Consider the following 19,494-nt stretch of genomic DNA (forward strand, 5'->3'; position numbering starts at 1 on the left):
ACAACATAATATGACCTCATTATCAAAAACAGCTTATTCAAAACAACTTATTTATGCAAAACAGCTTAATACGATCTCTTTTTAAAAAACAGCTTATTCAAAACAGATTATTTATACAAAACAGCTTATTACGACCTCTTTTTCAGAAATAGCTTATTTAAAACAGCTTATTTATGCAAAGCAGCTTAATACGATCTCTTTGAAAATACAAGGTTTGTATAAATAAGTTGTTTTGAATAAGTTGTTTTTGTAAAAGAGATCGTATCAAGCTGTTTTACATAAATAAGCTGTTTTGAATAAGCTGTTTTTGAAAAAGAGGTCGTAATAAGCTGTTTTGTAAAAATAAGCTGTTTTGAATAAGCGGTTTTAGAAAATGAGGTCGTATTAAGCTGTTTTGTATAAATAAGCTGTTTTTGATAATGAGGTCATATTAAACTGTTTTGTATAAATAAGTTGTTTTGAATAAACGATTTCTGAAAATGAGGTCATAATAAGCTGTTTTTTATGAATAAGCTGTTTTTGAAAAAGAGATTGGATTAAGCTGTTTTGCATAAATAAGCTGTTTTGAATAAGCTCTTTTTGAAAAAGAGGTTGTAATAAGCTGTTTTGTATAAATAAGTTGTTTTGAATAAGCGCTTTTAGAAAATGAGGTCGTATTAAGTTGTTTTGTATAAATAAGCTGTTTTGAAAAAGAGGTTGTAATAAGCTGTTTTGTATAAATAAGCTGTTTTGAATAAGCGCTTTTAGAAAATGAGGTTGTATTAAGCTGTTTTGTATAAATAAGTTGTTTTGAATAAGTTGTTTTTTAAAAAAAGATCGTAATAATTTGTTTTTCATAAGATAAGTTGTTTTTTAAAAAGAGGCCGTAATAAGTTGTTTTGTATAAATAAGTTGTTTTTAAAAAGTGATTGTAATAAGTTTTTTTTTATTTTTTTTTATTTTTTATAAATAAGTTATTTTGAATAAGTTGTTTTTTAAAAATAGATCGTAATAATTTATTTTTCATGAGATAAGTTGCTTTGAATAAATTAGTAGTTAAATTACAAAGTATAACAATTTAAGAGGAAAAATGGTAAAATAGTAAAATTATAACATAAGTCATCCATCTCCTTACCTTATTGGCTTTTTAACTCCCAAACAAGGGGAAAGTTTTCCCTCCTTTCTCCTTTCCCTCCCTTTCCTTCCCTTCCCCTCCTTAACCTTTCCTTTCCTTCCCCTCAAAACTCGCAAACAAAGCCTTAGTGAAATCAAATGTTAAGGGTTGGTTCTCTTTTGGGGGTTAGATTCTAGAGTTGAGAAACAATTGTAAACACCTTGGGAGAGTGAAAATCATGAGTGTCTTGTTCATTGGTGAGATTGGGAAAATGGGTAGAAATTAGAGTTGTTCTTTGTGAGCTTGTTGAAGCTAATTTCTTGTAACCTATTTGTATCTCTTTGTAAGAACTCATTGATAGTGGATTGGAGAGATCAATCTCTCCTCTAAAGTAAGTCAAGTTGGACCGAACTGGGTAAACATTTCTTGGTGTTGTTATCTTTTTTTTACTCTCTTTATCTTGTTTATCCTTTGGTTGAATTGTGGTTTTGCCATGCACTTGGTATATAGACTAGGTCTATATTGTTGTTATTGCTTGTGGTTTATTTACATTTGGTTATTGGTTGCCATTGATACTTGCTCTACACATCATATAGTTTGTATTGGTGTGTAATTTGAGTCCGGAATTCACAACACTAATAAAGAGTCTGATTCAAATATAAAATGATGAAAATAGCAGTAGCTAAAACCAGAAAATGAAAATGACATTGATTAATACTTGAGAAAGCTACTCTCTTTAAAGCTTTGAGCACTTTATAATGTAATACATGTGAACATGAAAATGACATCTCTAGTTTCTTTCTCCCTATACAACAACCATATAAAGTTCATGTCTCTTGTAGAAGGTTAGAGTTCTCAGCATCATACATCTAGAAATCACCATTTTTTTTTAAAAAAATTCTTTGCTACTTACACTATTATCAGTCTAATAAGACCTAGCCTTTTTATTAGAAATGATTCCTAAAGTTCATGATGGCCTTGAAATGGCTATGGCTAGGAATGAGAGTGGCGAAAACCTTGAGAAATGGAAGAAACGTATGCATGTTTTTGGTGAGAGGCTTAAAAGGTTTCCTTGTTTGGTTTGGAAGACTACTTGGAAGGTGGGATGTGATGATCCAAGAAGGGTGATCCATGCATTCAAAGTTGGTTTATCTCTTACTCTTGTATCATTGCTTTATATATTGGAGCCACTCTTTAAAGGGATTGGCCAAAATGCTATTTGGGCTGTCATGACTGTCGTGGTGGTTTTCGAGTTCACTGCAGGTATAAAATAGTCTTGTTTTGTACTTTTTCATCCCATGATTTTGGCGAGAAAATATAAATAAATGCGACCAATAAAGCAACAATTGTGGTTTTGGCTGCAATTTAAAACTATGATAGAAACAGTATAGTAACACAGACACATAGTTTATTGATGACTTTAATTTGTAATTTTTTTATGGCAGGGGCAACTTTATGCAAAGGGCTGAATAGAGGATTGGGGACATTATTAGCAGGATTATTGGCATTTCTTCTTGATTATGTTGCAGATGCATCTGGTCAGATCCTTCAAGCTGTTTTCATTGCAGTTGCAGTTTTTATAATAGGTATATATTTGAAAAAGAAAATGATTCTACTAAAGTTAATGCCTTGAAAAATTCCCTTTGTTTTGATAAATTGCTCAAATATTACTTATATATGTATAGTGTTATGATTTGAACGTCACAATTCTAACACCGCCGATGTGATTGAAAGAAAGAAAACAAATACATAAAACTCGAAATCTTATGTTTATATAGTATCCGACAATATTTGTTGTCAATATATTTTCTATTGTTTAATTTGTCATCACTCAAACTGTAACCTTCTTTTCACTATCCTGTAGCTAGTCTGGAGGCCTCAATTGTAATCAATTCAAAAACATTTATCGAAATTATTTGTGGTGTCCTGTTAACTTGTTGTGTATGCCAGGATCTACGGCCACTTATATGAGGTTCATTCCTTATATAAAGAAGAATTATGATTATGGTGTGGTTATATTCCTCTTAACCTTCAACTTGTTAACTGTTTCGAGTTACCGGGTTGATCATGTCTTGAAGATGGCACATGACCGCTTCTTCACCATAGCCATTGGCTGCGCCATTTGTCTTTTCATGAGTCTTTTAGTATTTCCAAATTGGTCAGGGGAAGACCTTCATCATTCCACAGCTTTCAAACTTGAAGGCCTTGCCAAATCTATAGAAGGTATGCCAAATTCATAACACATGCATAGTATCAAAGGTTTTATTACTTTGCATATTAACAATTTATTGTATGGTGTGAAATATTGCAGCTTGTGTCAATGAATATTTTTATGGAGAAATTGAAGTTTCTGGTGATATAAAATCATCTGAAGGTCCAATATACAAAGGTTATAAGGCTGTTTTGGATTCAAAATCCACAGATGAAACATTGGTAAGCTACCAATCTTGTTTTGATTCATTCAAAATCATGCTAAGTATAATATAGCTCACACTAAGAGCTGGCCTTCATGAGAAATTCTTGTATAAATGTCGGATACCACAAATTATGCGTACTAAGTCAAACAAAGCTAAATGATTCATAAGTCTTTTGTGCCTAAATATTTATTTATTCAAAATGATCATATATCAATTGTTAATTCGCTTAGAAGAATATCTTGATCTTCAAATGGCTGTGTTTTGAATTGTGTAGGCATTACATGCAAGTTGGGAGCCAAGGCATTCTAGGTACTGTCACAAATTTCCATCGCAACAGTATGTAAAAGTTGGAACTGTTCTTCGCCAATTCGGGTATACAGTGGTAGCTCTACATGGCTGTTTGAGAACAGAAATTCAGGTAGGGTAACATCTGAGTTCTTAACATAATTTTGACCATTTTGTGAATCTGTACCTGATCACAGTTTAGCATTTCATTTGATAAATGACAGTGATACCTTTATATTCTTTGATGGAATTACCACTTTGACTAGTCCAAATAGTAGTTATATTTATAAGTGGGACAATCACCACCCCATGAATTAGCTTTTGGAATCGAATGTTACCAGAATCCAAATTTAAAGGCGGTATCAAATTATGTTGTTATTGAGCCACTCAGAGATAAGTCTAAACTTCACCCTCCAAATGTCTCCCGCGTAAAGTGGGGGCAACCTTCACCCTACGATTTAGCAAATTCTAAGATACTTTTAACTGTAGAACAATTTGCAAGAAAAGAGAATTCTTCTCTAAAGAAAACAGATAAATAAACGCTTATAAGAACACAAAACGATTGATCACAGAAATCATTTAACTGTACCCACGTCTAGTAGAATTGCTACTGTAGCTTTTCTAGTATTTTTCTCTTAATTCGATTTATTATCTTTTTCAGACTCCACAATCTGTTCGAGTCCTATTCAAGGACCCTTGCATAAGGCTAGCAGCAGAGGTATCAAAAGCACTAATAGAACTAGCCAACAGCATAAGAAGTCGGCGTCATTGCTCACCAGAAATACTCTCTGATCATCTACATGAAGCATTGAAAGACCTCAACGCAGCAATAAAATCTCAACCACGACTCTTCTTAGGCTCCAATGACATCCAAGCAAACAACATGCTCGCTACCATAGCCGCCTCTCATGGAAAGAGCTCACTCTCAAGTGTTAAAACCGATTCTTCAGCTTTGTTAGATTGGAAAACCAAAAGTGTATCAGCTGAACAGACAAAGGAAGAAGGACAATTACCTGTACGTAAGGTGTTGAGAAGCCAGATGAGTAAAATTGCTATCACTAGTCTTGAGTTTTCTGAAGCATTGCCTTTTGCTGCTTTTGCTTCTTTGCTCGTGGAAACGGTGGCAAAACTGGATTTGATAATTGATGAAGTTGAAGAACTTGGGAGATTGGCGTGTTTCAAAGAGTATACACCTGGCGATGAGTTTTCTATTAGTTGTGAGAAACCAAGAGTTGATGTTTTGGAGAACCATTTACCTTCTCATGGAGGAGAGTGATTCTGAATGGGAGTAAGGAAATACATTAATTTCATAATATATAATACTGATTATTCACTAATATATAAATGATTGTGATGATGTATATGTTTCATTATTTTTTATCATCAGACTATGTACTCTGGTAATTTTAGATGAGATTTGATATTTTTATACTTCAAATCTATTCCTTTTTATTTTTTCTATTTTAGAATAAGTCCAACATTGTTTGGTACAAATTAAGAACCAAGTTCTACGAAAGTTCACAGGATCCCTCGTAAAGTTTAGCGCAATCCAAGTGGTAGATAAGGTAATTACTCACAATCACACACACAACAATCATCATATCCACGGCTACTCGCAATCTCAAGCTGTGTTGGAAGAAAACCTTCAACTGTATGCTTATTTATTATTAATTGAAAAAAATATTAAATATCACGATTTTGTAGGGTAGAAACTAGAAAGGCAGAGTTGCGGAAGATTAACTAGTTTAGTTAGAAATTAGAATAATGTGTAGGTCAAAGGAAAACGGAGGCCTTGGAATAAAAAATTTAGAAAGTTTTAAAATTTGTCTTCTTGGAAAGTGAATGTGGAGATGTCTCGTCTCCTTGAGACACAAACAATTTGTTATGAATTATTACTTTTAGATATGGGCCATTAGCCTCAAATATCTGTCAGAGCGATGTCCTAGAACCAGAAAATTTTGGTGAGTAATGGGACTGTGAGAGTTAACTTAAAATCAGAATTTTGGAGAATCGTGCCACGATGGAGAAGCATCGCGCCACGATTGTTGAAGCAAGATTCTGAGGAAGCTACTGGAAATTTCGTGCCACGATGAAGCCGCATCGTGCCACGATGGACGCGCTGAAGATATTTTTAAAACGTATTTTTCAGTCAGATTTGTTTCAGTTTTTTAAGGGATTACTTTCACTATAAATATAGACCTTGTATCAGAGCAAACTTGGAGATAGAGGGGGCTGAAACAAGGGTTTAGAAAGGCAACAACAAAACTAGGGTTTGTATAGAGTTTGTCTCTTTGGAACAAACACTAGGGTTTGAGGGTTGATTCACCTTGGGAAACACTATTAGGATCGAGTCTCTTGGTTACGGGAAGAGATTGAGACTTTGGGTAGAATTAGGCGGGAGACTTATTCTTGTAACCCATTGATTTCTCTTTTGTAACGTTACTCATCATATAGTGGAACGGATGGCTGCTCTCTCCCCCAGACTAGGTCAATTTGGACCGAACTGGGTCAACAAATTCTTTTGTGTTCTCTCTTCTTTTTCTCTCGCTGTTGTTTTCTACTTTTGGCTTGTGATTATAATTGTTCCATACACTTTGTTTTTTGGTTGCTTGATTATTCCTTGCTCCACACATCAAGTTGTTATTGGTGTGATATTCTCAACGAATTCGCAACAGGGACACATTGGTTCTCTGCCAAATGTTAACAATGAGTTGAGATAATCAACAAATATCATTTTTGAAAGAGAAATGTCTAGGTAGTAACACTCTGAACTCTGAAGTAATCATTCCTAGTCCTATTCTCTCTACAGGCAGAAGAATTATACAGTTGCAGAACATGGATTCTTTGTAAATGGGATCTGGAGGTGGCAATGGCAGTGGGCCAACAAATTTTCTCCACAGAAAACTGAACAAGTACATGAGTTGGAAGTAATTATGGAAATGGTTAATCTGGTCTACACAAAAAGGACTTTAGACTAGGACATTGGACATATGGAATGGCTTTGGTGTGAAATCCTACTATAAACTGTATCAGTTAGGAAAACTTGGTCTAAAATCTTTGACTTGCTTTAAATCTTATTCGAAAAAGTGAAGCTCCCTCAGAAATGTGTTTGGTTGGACACTATTGCAGGATAGACCACCCACAAGAGAAGCTTTGAACAAAAGAGGTGTCTTCAACGATCTCCACGGTCTCTCATGTGCCTTTTGTTTTGAAATTTTAGAATACGCGAACTGCCTATTGTTTTCTTTTTTGAAGAGCCAAAAATATGAGAGAATTATTAGGTGGGAAAATGATGTGGGAGTTCAACACTTTATTATTTTTGGAGGGTAAATTTTATGGTGCACAAGTGAGGTAAGTTCGGCATTATTGCTCAACTTATTTCTGAAGAATACGGGAATTTTACAAACCATGAAAGTATGGAGCCGAAGACGATGGAAAGGAGAAATAGAAGAAAACTGTGCTCGAGCATGAAGGCCTCTGCAACATGTCAACCTTTAGTGTATTGATAGCATATAGACCATGTAAGTACTAGTTTCTCTATTCTGCTTGTCGTTTAATTAGCTTCAACCATGCAACTTGCTGGTTTGAACTATCTTTGTCTTGTTGCACAAGTTCATGAAAAATGATCTTTAAATGGTTTAGTTAATACTTGTATGCTAAATTCATATCTGATGCATAACCACAATGTAGGAGGCGTGTTCATAGATTAACTAAGTAGTTGTTTTCTTAAAAGGGTTTTGTGTATGTCTTTTGATAGCATAGAATGTGTTGATTGTCTCACTAAAAACGAGTTGGATCTAAATGATCTGTTTGGAGATTTGGTTTTGTTGTCATAGGTTACTAGGCGGTTAAGCTGGACATTGAATAATAAGTTATTATAAAGGGTGATTTAGTAGTAGGTAGGAAAAGGTGTGTAAATCTACTGCTCCATAAATTGTGGCACTCTCATGATTTGTGATTAGAGAGAAGCTTGCAGAACTGGATTTTAAAGGTCTGTGACCACGAACATTGCAACAACATCAAGGTTTGTTATGTCTCCGTTACTGCAACATGCCCGTTATTGAGGCCATACCATTTGCATTAGATCGCGATTCTCTGCAATATCAAGGATTGTGACAAAATCGCGACGGTTATCACGGTGACAATTTAAAACCTTGTTAAGAACTAATGACTAGGGTCTTTCAACTTTTAAGCACTTTCAAATTAGATAAAAAAGGAAAGAGAACGATTAAGGTTAATAGAAGGTTCTTCAAGAGGAGAAGTGCTATTTTTAAAGCGCCTTCATTTTTATGTCGATTCTGGTACATATTTGGCTCTAATATTTTTTCGATTGTATTAAAATTGTGACTGCATGTTAATTTTTATACCAAGTCTGGTACATATTTGGCTCTAATATTTGCTTCCGAAGTTTTGATTGAAGACAGAATTGGAAAACGTGACAAATATGGCAATGTTAACTTACTTACTTGTCCCTTGTTATCAATGGCAATGGATGCTCTCTATGTGTGGTAAATGTAATGTTTAGTTTCTACTTTCTACCTAATTTTGTAGGTAAAGATTTGAAATATAACTTCATATATTGTTTATTTGTTAGAAGCAAAAACTGCATGCATTAGCTTGCCAAGTGGTCTATCTCCTGTCCTATGTGTGCCATAAACTCCTCTAACCCAGAGTACCTAGCATCTTTCAATCCGTAACAATGAAACCTGATTCCATCACTTATATATTTACTTCCCATAATACTCCTCCCTAATGTCTCATTTCCCAAGCAAATCAATCACCTTCCTTGTCCCTCATAATTACTTCCCCTACCTTCTTCTCTTTCCGCCACGCCAGCATTACGCTTCAGTCTTCACCCTCCTCAAGAAAAGAACTGTTCTTGCAAATTATTTGAAGAAGAAATGGCGCGACAGAGAATTTCAAGATCAGTATCGGTGTGAACGAGAATCAGTAATTTGCCTGACGAGATTCTGATTCACATTCTCTCATTTCTCACAACCAAAGAATCAGTTGCAACAAGCATTCTTTCAAAGAGATGGATTCATCTATGGCACCATGTTCCTAATCTCATTTTCCCCAACATTACAGTAAACGGCATTCAATCCAATTACACTTTCAACGAGTTTCTCTTTTCTGTTTTAATCGCTCTTGACACCAATTTCATCAACACTTTCCACCTACACATTCATTACAGTAACCCTAATCTTGCTTATCATCTCAGCTTTCCCAATGTCACTAAATGGATCAACCTCGTTGTTCAACGCAAACTCAACCATCTTCATCTCCATCTCGATAATGGTAACTTTTATAAGTTTCTTCCTAAATTGCCCACTAGCATCTTCACCTGCAGAACCCTTGTTAGTCTCAATCTCTGTTGGTTCCGTGTGAAGGGGTTTTCTTTTTCTGTAAATGGAATTCAACTTCCCTCGCTCACATTCCTTCGTTTGGTATCCATTAAGTTCTTACAAGTTAATGATTTTGTGTTGCTTCTAGCTGGATCACCAATTCTTGAGGATCTTGAAGCGTCTGATATACAGTTCTATGATGCGAAAGATTATCTTACCATTCAAGAGTATAAAAACTTAAGCTTTCCCAAATTGACTAGAGCACATACTAGTGTATTTTGGTGTGATTTTCCGGCAAGAGCATTTTCTAATTCAGAGTCTCTGAGCATCGATACAACATTGTACACAAATGAAGAGGTCCGTTTTAATGTGAATATGATGCATGATACTCAATATTTTTCATTGTTTCCGTTTTTCAAATAATTTACGCACATATAAGTGTTGTGTCCGGTGTTGGTGTCTAATTTACACACAAATAATTGAACACAATCTATTGATGGAGTGGGATGGAAAACACAGTAGAAATGTTATTCATATGCATTTTCTTTTGAGAACTTTTCCCTGATTTGATGGTGTGCCATTCTAAATAATTTAAGTGAATCGGCTGCAGCTTGATGACATTTATATCTTTCATAATTTGACCCACTTAGAGATTCACGATTGTTGGTATACGGTGTTACATGTGCTGCACGTATGCCCTAAGCTTCAAATTCTCAAACTTTGTCAGGTTTGTGAAGTTTTAAGAATCATATTTAGTTTATCTTTTCTTAACACATCTTTATGTTTTGTTTTAATGAACGTCTAATATTAATAGGCATTTAACGTGGCAATGTCGGATGGAGAAGATGATCAAGAATGTTGGGAGGAACCGGAATTTGTTCCTCAATGCCTTTTTTCATGCCTTACAACTTGCATTATTCAGGACTTCTTAGGCTGGAAAAATGAGCTTCGGTTGGTAGAATATATTTTGAGAAATGCACAAAATTTACAAACTATGACAATCAAGTGCGAAAGTGAGCCGCTGAAAATAGAAAGAAAGCTATCCTAATTCCCGAAGGCCTCTGCAACATGTCAACTTTCAGTTTTTGAAAACATATAGACTATGTAAGTAGTAGTTGCTCTACCCTGCTTGCTGTTGCTTGATTTAGTGGTTTGAACTTTGAACTATGAGCTATTGTTAAACTCATGACTTTGTCTTGCTGCACAAGTTAAGGAAAAACCATCTTTAAATGATTTAGTTAATACTTGTCTACCTGCTTATTTATATATATCTATTAAAGTTGTTTATGACTATCATTAGATCAATGCCTATCCATTTTATGGCCACTTGTATGGTAAACTCAGATTTGATGCATAACCATTGGGTAACAGGCGCATACCAAGGTTTTATAAGTAGTTGTTTTCTTAAAGGAATCCTTGTCTGTCTTTTACTTTTCTGCATTGTTCTCACCATCAATGATCAATGGTCGTTTACTTTTATCTAATATATATGTATTAAGTTATCAGGTCCCCATATAAGGTGTACCAAGAGAAAAAAGGTCCACCTTGTAAAGTTAGAGAAACAAGTATTATATTGTGTTTGTGTTGGATGTCTAGTTTATATGGGAAATTTAACATCAAAATTATTGAATTTCTGCAATTCAATTAACGTATAACATATTTTTTTTATTTTGCATGCAGATATGGGCCTCTGGAAACAGTTTAGTCGGTCTTTCTTGGTGGTTACTTGTTGAAAGGTGAAAGATAAGCTCTTGAGGATTTTTCACTGAAGCATGGTTTTATGGACGATTTTAGATATTTTTGTCAAAATCTTGTCAAATGGAATAGGATTTGCCTCTGCACTCTTGTCAAATTTTGACATGTTTAATTTCATGAGTGAGGCACATTGATTTGCCTAATATAGCTTTTACAGTACTTACCTTTAAGATCATAAGCTGCAAGATTGAATAATGCAGCAGCTTCTCCTTTACCAATCGATGTACATTCTTTTAATAGTCCAACTAGAGCAAGCATTGCTTTAGAACTTGCTCCAATTTACACTTTACAATAATCTATCATAGAGAATCTATATATTTCTGCTTCAACATTTTTTCTTGTTTATCTAGTCTTTCCTGATTCAAGTACTTCAAATATGTTATCAACTGCTCTTTCTGCCATGATCAAAATATTGTTATAGATAGATAGTTTGAAATATGCAGTCAAAACATGTTCCTGGATTCTTGAATATTTCGATTTTAAAATGGTTACTAGAAATAGAATAGCCCCTACCTCTGCTATTGATTCTTTTATTGTCCATTCCAGTTGTTGCGAGTAACCGAATCTCGTATGCACATTGTCATTGGATATCAGTTGAACCATTTGGCAACTTTCCAACGAGAAATAGCATTCTCATTCTTGTGCCTCTTGATGCTACTTTTTGTTGTTAGTGGTTTCCTCATTGACTGAGACATTATTTTCCTAGCACCATTGGTGAACAAGGCTCTTTAATATATAATTTAGTATGAAAGCATTGTGAATTAGTCTTTGTTCACTTTCAGGACAAGTGTGCTTCACAGAATAATCATCATATCCATCATTAAGTTAGTAATTAGAGGCATCATTGGCTGGTTGCTTAGGTGCTTCATCTCAAGTTGTGTTGGAAGTAAGCCTTCAATTGAGAGAATCTAAAACAAAACAAAAAAAGAGTTATAATATTTAAATAACCATTTCGTGACAATGTTTGAATAACTTTCTTCTTCCATCTTTTTTTAGGGCAAAAACAATAGAGAGAATAACAGTACAACGAGTTATTCTAAAAGTTGTCACATAATAATTATACAAATATCATTTATAAAAAAAGAAAAGGTATGGCTGACGACAATATGTATTTCAAGGGTGATTTTGTATCTCTAAATAAAGGGTGATACCGCAGAATTTATGGAGATAGATGAATTAATTTTTTTTAGCAGAAGGAGACAGATAAAATTTTTTTAGGAGAAGGAGATAGATGAAATTAAAATGTTGTTGTTGGTGTTTAGACAAAAATTGCAACTCTTTCCAATATAATTTTTCAAATTGATACGGTAATCTTGACATGTTTTGTTGCATTCTCCATTAATTTATTTGGTTACAACCCAGTATGCAGTCAATAATAGCAGCAATATAAAATTACAACCCAAATGCCAAACCAGTTGTAGTTACGAAATGCAAAAGCAGATATATTAAATCCCTGTGTAAGGAGAGTCGCAACAAAATTCACAGATAGGCGTAGCTAAAAAGTAATATAAGCAAAATGTGGAAGACTCCACAAATGTGTGTTTACCGTTATTTTGATACGATGGAACCCGTAAAATCAAGATAAAAAACTGTATTTTATTGAATGTTAAAGGTGAGCTAAAGGCTCTACAATAGTAGAATAGTAGAAAAGAAAAGATAAACTAGAGTGTGAACCCTCCTACCATAGCTAGGCTCCAAGACCATAGAGAACATCTCTACCAACAGACTCTCAACAATAACCTTGATAGATGTCAATCAGACACGGCAACCCAATGCACGAACCAAGAATACGGAATCTGTAAACTGTCGCTGGTCAGAGAAATATGTTGGTGTCTTTTAGGGTTTTTGTTTTGGTAGACGCGACAATGCAACTTCGAATGGCCAGTGTGTATGCTCTTCGATCTAAACTTTTCCGCTCATTGAAATTGGGACGTTTGTAGAATAAAATGATTACGAAATTTGAAAAGTTTAACATGTCGATTGTGACCTAGAAATTTCCGTTTATTTATAGTAGTGATATTAAACCTTGCATCTCAAGTATATAATTATCTTGCATGTTTTACATATACTTTTATTGTAAGGCGAGTTTACACACTCGTGGTAGCGTGTGGAAGCTATGTTTACGACTAAAACCTTCAATCCAAGGCTTTTGGGAGAGGCGTTAGTTTTACAAAAAAAATAACCGTGGAGTAGAGTTTCTAAGGTGACAGATCACTTGCTATGTCAATTAGCTAAATGACTGAAATCCAAGAAAACTCAAACTTTCCATTGAGTCTATATTAAAATAACTTTTATAGCTTACTGATATTTTGCTAATGTCAATATAGTACTTGAACCTATTTACTTACTACTACTGCAATTAAATGCAGAGTTCTCATTCTCTAAATTGTTGCTTCCATTCTGCCTAAAATAGAAACTCTTATACACAGTCTAATTGCCAAACATAGTAGCTTTATTGGCTTAAAGTCAATAATAGGGCGGCGCAATGGAGAAACTAGCATACTAGGGTGGTGGAGGCTGTGGAGAGGTTATGCAGCATAATTTTGATATGTATCATTTAGCTTGTCTCCCTATACAACAACCATATAAAGTTCACCTCTCTTCTAGAAAGTTTGTCTCCCTATACAACAACCATATAAATTCACCTTTCTTGTAGAAGGTTAGAGTTCTAAACATCATATATCTAGAAATCACTATTTGTTTAAAACATTTATTTGCTACTTACACTATTATCAGTATAATAAGATCTGGCCTTTTTATAAGAAATGATTCCGAAAGTTCATGATGGCCTTGAAATGGCTATGGCTAGGAATGAGAGTGGCGAAAACCTTGAGAAATGGAAGAAACGTATGCATGTTTTTGGTGAAAGGCTTAAAAGGTTTCCGTGTTTAGCTTGGAAGACTACATGGAAGGTGGGATATGATGACCCAAGAAGGGTGATCCATGCATTCAAAGTTGGTTTATCTCTCACTCTTGTATCATTATTATTTCTATTGGAGCCACTCTTTAAAGGAATTGGCGAGAATGCTATTTGGGCTGTCATGACCGTCGTCGTGGTGTTCGAATTCACCGCAGGTATATATTACTTTCTACCTAAACTCAAATGGTCTTGTTTTGTACTTTGTCATCCTTGATATTATAGAAAAATACAAATAAATGTGACTGATGCAGATGCAATTATGGTTGCTTATAATTGAAGTTTTCAAAGCCTTTGTTGCGGTCACAATTTTGGACAGAGACCGCAATTTAAAATTATGATAGATATTAAAAGTATAGTAACATAGATAGATAGATAGTATAAGGATGAGTTTAATTTGTAATTTCTTTTGATGGCAGGGGCAACTTTATGCAAAGGGATGAATAGAGGATTGGGGACATTATTAGCAGGGTTATTGTCATTTCTTCTTGATTATGTTGCAAATGAATCTGGTCAGATCCTTCAAGCTGTTTTCATTGCATTTGCAGTTTTTATAATAGGTATATCTATGCCTAATGTTATTTCAACATCACAAATGTAACATCAAACGCGGTATCCGATGTTGTCAAAATATTTATACGGTATCCGACGACATATGTTGTCAAAATATCATTCTGGTATTTTAAGAAGTAATTTATCTAAGGTTTAATATTCTGATCAAGTTCCATTTGTCATCACTCAAATTTCAATATTCTTTTCACTATATCTTGTAGCTAGTCTTGAAGCCTCAACTGTAACCAAAATAATTTTTTTTTATCTCAATTGTTGTGTATGGAAGGATCTGCAACCACATATATGAGGTTCATTCCCTATATAAAGAAGAGTTATGATTATGGTGTGGCTATCTTTCTCTTGACATTCAATTTGTTAACTGTTTCAAGTTACCGAGTTGATAATGTCGTGAAGATGGCACGTGACCGCTTCTATACCATAGCCATTGGCTGTGCCATTTGCCTTTTCATGAGTCTTTTAGTATTTCCAAATTGGTCCGGGGAAGATCTACGTCATTCCACAGCTTTCAAACTTGAAGGCCTAGCCAAATCTATAGAAGGTATGTAAAGTTTACAACACATAGTATCAAAGGTTTTGCTTTGTATGATAACATTTTATTGTACGGTGTGAATTCGTGCAGCTTGTGTCGGTGAATATTTTAATGGAGAAATTGAAGTTTCTGGTGATATAAAATCATGTGATGATTCAATATACAAAGGTTATAAAGCAGTTTTGGATTCAAAATCCACTGATGAAACATTGGTAAGCTATTCATCTTGTTTTGATTCATTCTAAAACATGCTGAGTATAATGAAGCTACCATTGAAAGTTGATCTTCATGGGAAATTCTTGTTACGATCAATACACATCCAATATGTACCCTAAGTCAAGCAATTCTAAATTATTCATAAATCTTTTTTGCTCACAATTTTTTTAATATTCACAATTATCATACATCAGTTGTTAATTAGCATAGGGCACCTAACTTTCTACACCAGGTATGTGTAGCATCAACACTTTGGATGAAAGAGGTGTCTGGTATCCGATACATGTCTGTGTCCGACACAATCACAAAACAGACATATGTGGCCATATTCAACCACTTTAAATTTTTTTTTAATTTTTTTTTTTTTGCACAAGAAAATATTTTTTAATTATTATCGGTGTTTACGTCAGAGTGTCGTGTCTGATATTTGCTCCAGTGCTTCAAATAATGTCTTACTCCTCAAATCGTTTTGTTTTGAACTGTGCAGGCATTACATGGAAGTTGGGAGCCAAGGCATTTTAGGTACTGTCACAAATTTCCATGTCAACAGTATGTAAAAGTTGGAACTGTTCTTCGTCAATTCGGGTATACAGTGGTAGCTCTACATGGTTGTTTGAGAACAGAAATTCAGGTACATAATATTTGAGTTCTTAACATAAATTTGATCACAACTTAGCATCTCACCATTTGATGAAGGATAATGTTACCTTTATATTCTCTGTTGGAGATACCCTTTTTCTAGCCAAAATAGTGGTTATATCGTAGGTTGGACAATCCTCCCCCCATAAATTAGCTTTTGAAATTCATTGACCTCAAAATTCAAATTTTAAGATGGTATCAAAATCTATTTTAAATATGTTATTGTGATATCTGACATTGAGCCTAAGACTAATCTAAACTTCACTCTCCAAATACCTCCTTGCATAAAGTGGAGGCCACCTTCACCTTGGAAGCACTAACACTAACGAGAATAATCGTCTTGACTCTGAACTGACAAGTCGACACCAATAATGATTTCAAAAAATTAAATGAAAGAGTATAACTCCATGCGTCGGTATTGGAAACAAACACGTCTCAGACACCAAACATGCATTTATTCTGATTTTTTTGAAGTATCGTGCTACATAGACATTCACCCTATGAATTAGCTTAGGGGTTGATTTTTTTGAAGTATCAGATACTTTTAACCGTAAAAATTTGAAAGATATGCATCATACAATATCTCCCTAATTGACTGATTCTCGTTCTAGATTTTCTTCTCCTTTTAATTTGATAAATTTTATTTTCAGACACCAAGATCTGTTCGAGTCCTGTTCAAGGACCCTTGCATAAGACTAGCAGCAGAGGTATCAAAAGTACTAATAGAACTTGCCAACAGCATAAAAAGTAGGCGCCATTGCTCACCAGAAATTCTCTCCGATAATCTTCGTGAAGCATTGCAAGACCTCAACACTGCCATAAAATCACAGCCACGACTCTTCTTAGGCTCCAATGACATCCAAGCTAACAACATGCTCGCCACCATAGCTTCTTCTCATGGAAAGAGCTCACTCTCAAGTGTTAAAACCGATTCTTCAGCTTTGTTAGATTGGAAAACCAAAAGTGTATCAGCTGAACAGACAATGGAAGCCGAACAATTACAAGAACGTAAGGCATTGAGAAGCCAGATGAGTAAAATTGTTATTACTAGTCTTGAGTTTTCTGAAGCATTGCCTTTTGCTGCTTTTGTTTCATTGCTTGTGGAAACCGTGGCGAAACTGGACTTAATAATTGATGAAGTTGAAGAACTTGGTCGGTTGGCATGTTTCAAAGAGTATAGACATGGTGATGAATTTTCTGTTAGATGTGAGAAACCAAGAGTTGATGTGATGGACAACCATTTCCCTTCTCATGGAGGAGATTGAGTTTGATAAAGAGCAAGGAAATACATTATTTTCATGATATATAATATCGATTATTTGCTATTCTATATTTGATTGTGATGATTCATATTTTAGACTATGTTTTATCATCAGATATTTTTATACTTCATTTTTTCTTATTTCTATTTGAGAGCAAGTCCAACATTGTTTGGAATAAAGAAAATCAAATTCTAGGTTTTGAATAGTTGGACCTTATATATACAAATTGCTAACATGGTATCACATTCAATTCAAATGCCTTATAGAAAATATGACGAGCGTTGCTCTTTTGGTTTAGCCCTTCTGCACTCCTCCTGTTGTGCCCTCTTTGCATTGACAACATTAGTACATATGATGAGCGTTGCTCTTTTGGGTCCTAAAACTGCGCAAACTGTTCAGAAGATAACTTCTGAAGGGCATTTTTTGTGTTTTTAAAGGCCTCAGCTTATCTTTTAAAGGTTGTTTTTCAAGATAAAGAGCAAATATGATTTGTATTTATAATAATTAATAATAATAAATGTGGTCCAAGTTTTCCAAAACATATAAGGATAAGATGATGGATGAATTGTGTTTTAGTGGTGGAAATGCATTAGAAGGATGAATAGTCCTAATTAGTTTTGGTCATCTGTGGATGGCATCTTGTATCTCAAATTCTCTATCATTTCAATGGAGGAAGACAAGTCCATATTGTTTATTTGGTTGGAACATAGGCCGAAAGAGAGTTGATGACAAACCTCAGATTAAATATCATGATATTGATCTCACTTTCTCAACTTCTCTAGTTAACAAAACATTTTTGAAAGGTATTGCTTCTCTCTTCATGTTTTAAACTACTATGAAAATGTTGAATATGTTACTACTATTTAGGTGACCGTTTATCTGATTATTTTAGTGTGTGTCTATGTATATATATTCATGTTTATATGTATCCGACTAAATTAGTTTTGGAATTCCTCTTAATTATAGTGTAGATTTAAATTTAAATTTGAAAAAGAATTTGGTTGTTAAGAGTAAATTTGTTTAGAAAATCTTGGAACAAAAAGTAAATAGTTAATGGTAAACTATTTTTCTTTTTACCAAAATGATAAACTGATGTAACTATTATATAATGTTATCATCCTTAGGCTTTACATGTATTTGTGGTTTGACATAATTTTGATCAGGTAAGGAACTGAAATGCTGCTACAGGGCAACAATTGATGGATTTAGTGCAACAAATTTCCACCAATGTTGTGATTTTAAAGGGCCATGTGTAATAATAGGTTACACAGACAACTCTTTCAAGTTTGGTGCATTTAACCCTGAAGGATATAGAAGCACAGATGATTACTATGAAACATTTGATGCATTTCTGTTTTATTGGATAGAAAATAAAACTGAACCGATCATTTTGCCTAAGGTTGGTGGAAGTGGTGCAGCTCTGTTTGATTATGCTCGTGGTGGGCCGCAATTTGGGGCAGATGGGCTTCTCATTGGGCCCCCATTAGCCCCAGTTATGGGTGGTTTTGCTGGGCCTGATACTAATTCTGGTGTTGGTGACTTAAGACAAGCCAAGTCTAGATTGGGACTATCTTATGCTAAAAGGGAAGATGGCAAGGAGTCTATCTTTGGGGATGAGTCTAGGGCAACTATTCAAGAAGTAGAAGTGTTTTGTAGCCCCAAAATTGCAAGCTTATACTAGCAATTCATTATGGGGTAAGGAATACTATCTTATACTAATGAATTTGAATTCTCATAATTCATGTAATCATGTAGTCACCGATTTAGACATTTGGATCAAAATCAGAGGATTCATGACGTTTTTATTTTGTACTTTATTAAAGTTCAAGAGTGAGCAGTCAAATCTTAATGTGATTGTACACATTGTAAGGATACGTCAAATGTGTGATGTTCTACATATGTTTATAGTGAAACTATGTCACTAGATTGACCATGAAATAGTATGTGATTTGTACATTTGTACTATAAGTAGTTGTATCCTTCAAGTAAGGTATGTAAATGTGTGTAATGGTCTATCACTTGGATTTGGATTTACTAGAGACACAAATTCCACACATTCACGCAGTTGGCATATTGGTGGTCGTTAGATTGAGATCGGACCGTACGTACAATATATTAGTAGATTTTGATGCTTTTTTTAACTCTAAAATGCCGAGCTTGAAATATGGGTCATCTGATCTTGATTCAACAACCACAAATGGATGACTTAGTGAATGCATGGAAATTGTGACTACAATACATCTAAATCCTAACATTTCTCAGTCATCACTTAAGCAGTAAGAAATGACGACTTAAACCTTTCTTCCTTTGTTTATTTAGAGAGAATCTATTAAAAGGTCATTAAAACTTTAACTATCACCAACTAGTGTGCAATAACAATGAGCCAACAAAAAGTTTATTGGATGCATCAATGTCATATCAATTCCAACATCAAATTCATTCTCAGCTTTTTTTTAAAATGAA

At 34.4% G+C, this 19,494-nt stretch overlaps 4 protein-coding genes across 8 annotated transcripts; all 4 read left to right on the forward strand.

Annotated features, from left to right (window-relative positions):
* The first annotated feature begins 1,924 nt into the window (after nucleotides 1–1,924).
* LOC11407297 (aluminum-activated malate transporter 12) lies at nucleotides 1,925–7,522 on the forward strand. The gene is made up of 7 exons (XM_003608579.3): nucleotides 1,925–2,356; nucleotides 2,539–2,679; nucleotides 3,044–3,316; nucleotides 3,405–3,526; nucleotides 3,785–3,928; nucleotides 4,457–5,360; nucleotides 6,605–7,522. The coding sequence occupies exons 1-6, from the start codon at nucleotides 2,047–2,049 to the stop codon at nucleotides 5,069–5,071; spliced, it is 1,605 nt and encodes a 534-aa protein (XP_003608627.1). The 5' UTR covers nucleotides 1,925–2,046; the 3' UTR covers nucleotides 5,072–5,360; nucleotides 6,605–7,522.
* Nucleotides 7,178–17,171, forward strand: LOC11406891 (aluminum-activated malate transporter 12). Of its 5 annotated transcripts, XM_039833033.1 has the most exons (8): nucleotides 7,188–7,316; nucleotides 13,265–13,554; nucleotides 13,705–13,970; nucleotides 14,232–14,372; nucleotides 14,651–14,923; nucleotides 15,005–15,126; nucleotides 15,618–15,761; nucleotides 16,420–17,171. In XM_039833033.1, exons 3-8 carry the CDS (start codon nucleotides 13,745–13,747, stop codon nucleotides 17,032–17,034), a joined length of 1,521 nt encoding a protein of 506 aa, XP_039688967.1. In that variant the 5' UTR covers nucleotides 7,188–7,316; nucleotides 13,265–13,554; nucleotides 13,705–13,744; the 3' UTR covers nucleotides 17,035–17,171. The 5 variants fall into 5 exon arrangements, with proteins under 5 accessions (XP_039688966.1, XP_039688967.1, XP_039688965.1 ...); XM_039833032.1 differs by lacking the exon at nucleotides 13,265–13,554 and having other exon boundaries at nucleotides 7,178–7,316; XM_039833031.1 differs by having other exon boundaries at nucleotides 13,265–13,970.
* Nucleotides 7,846–9,767, forward strand: LOC120580157 (F-box/LRR-repeat protein 13-like). The gene is made up of 2 exons (XM_039833455.1): nucleotides 7,846–7,907; nucleotides 8,741–9,767. The coding sequence occupies exons 1-2, from the start codon at nucleotides 7,846–7,848 to the stop codon at nucleotides 9,561–9,563; spliced, it is 885 nt and encodes a 294-aa protein (XP_039689389.1). The 3' UTR covers nucleotides 9,564–9,767.
* A 413-nt stretch (nucleotides 17,172–17,584) lies between the features above and the next one.
* LOC11410461 (uncharacterized) lies at nucleotides 17,585–19,046 on the forward strand. The gene is made up of 2 exons (XM_003608584.3): nucleotides 17,585–17,834; nucleotides 18,195–19,046. The coding sequence occupies exons 1-2, from the start codon at nucleotides 17,663–17,665 to the stop codon at nucleotides 18,710–18,712; spliced, it is 690 nt and encodes a 229-aa protein (XP_003608632.1). The 5' UTR covers nucleotides 17,585–17,662; the 3' UTR covers nucleotides 18,713–19,046.
* Nucleotides 19,047–19,494: the final 448 nt, after the last annotated feature.

This window comes from Medicago truncatula, chromosome 4 (genome assembly GCF_003473485.1).
Source record: "Medicago truncatula cultivar Jemalong A17 chromosome 4, MtrunA17r5.0-ANR, whole genome shotgun sequence".
Taxonomy (NCBI): Eukaryota; Viridiplantae; Streptophyta; class Magnoliopsida; order Fabales; family Fabaceae; genus Medicago; species Medicago truncatula.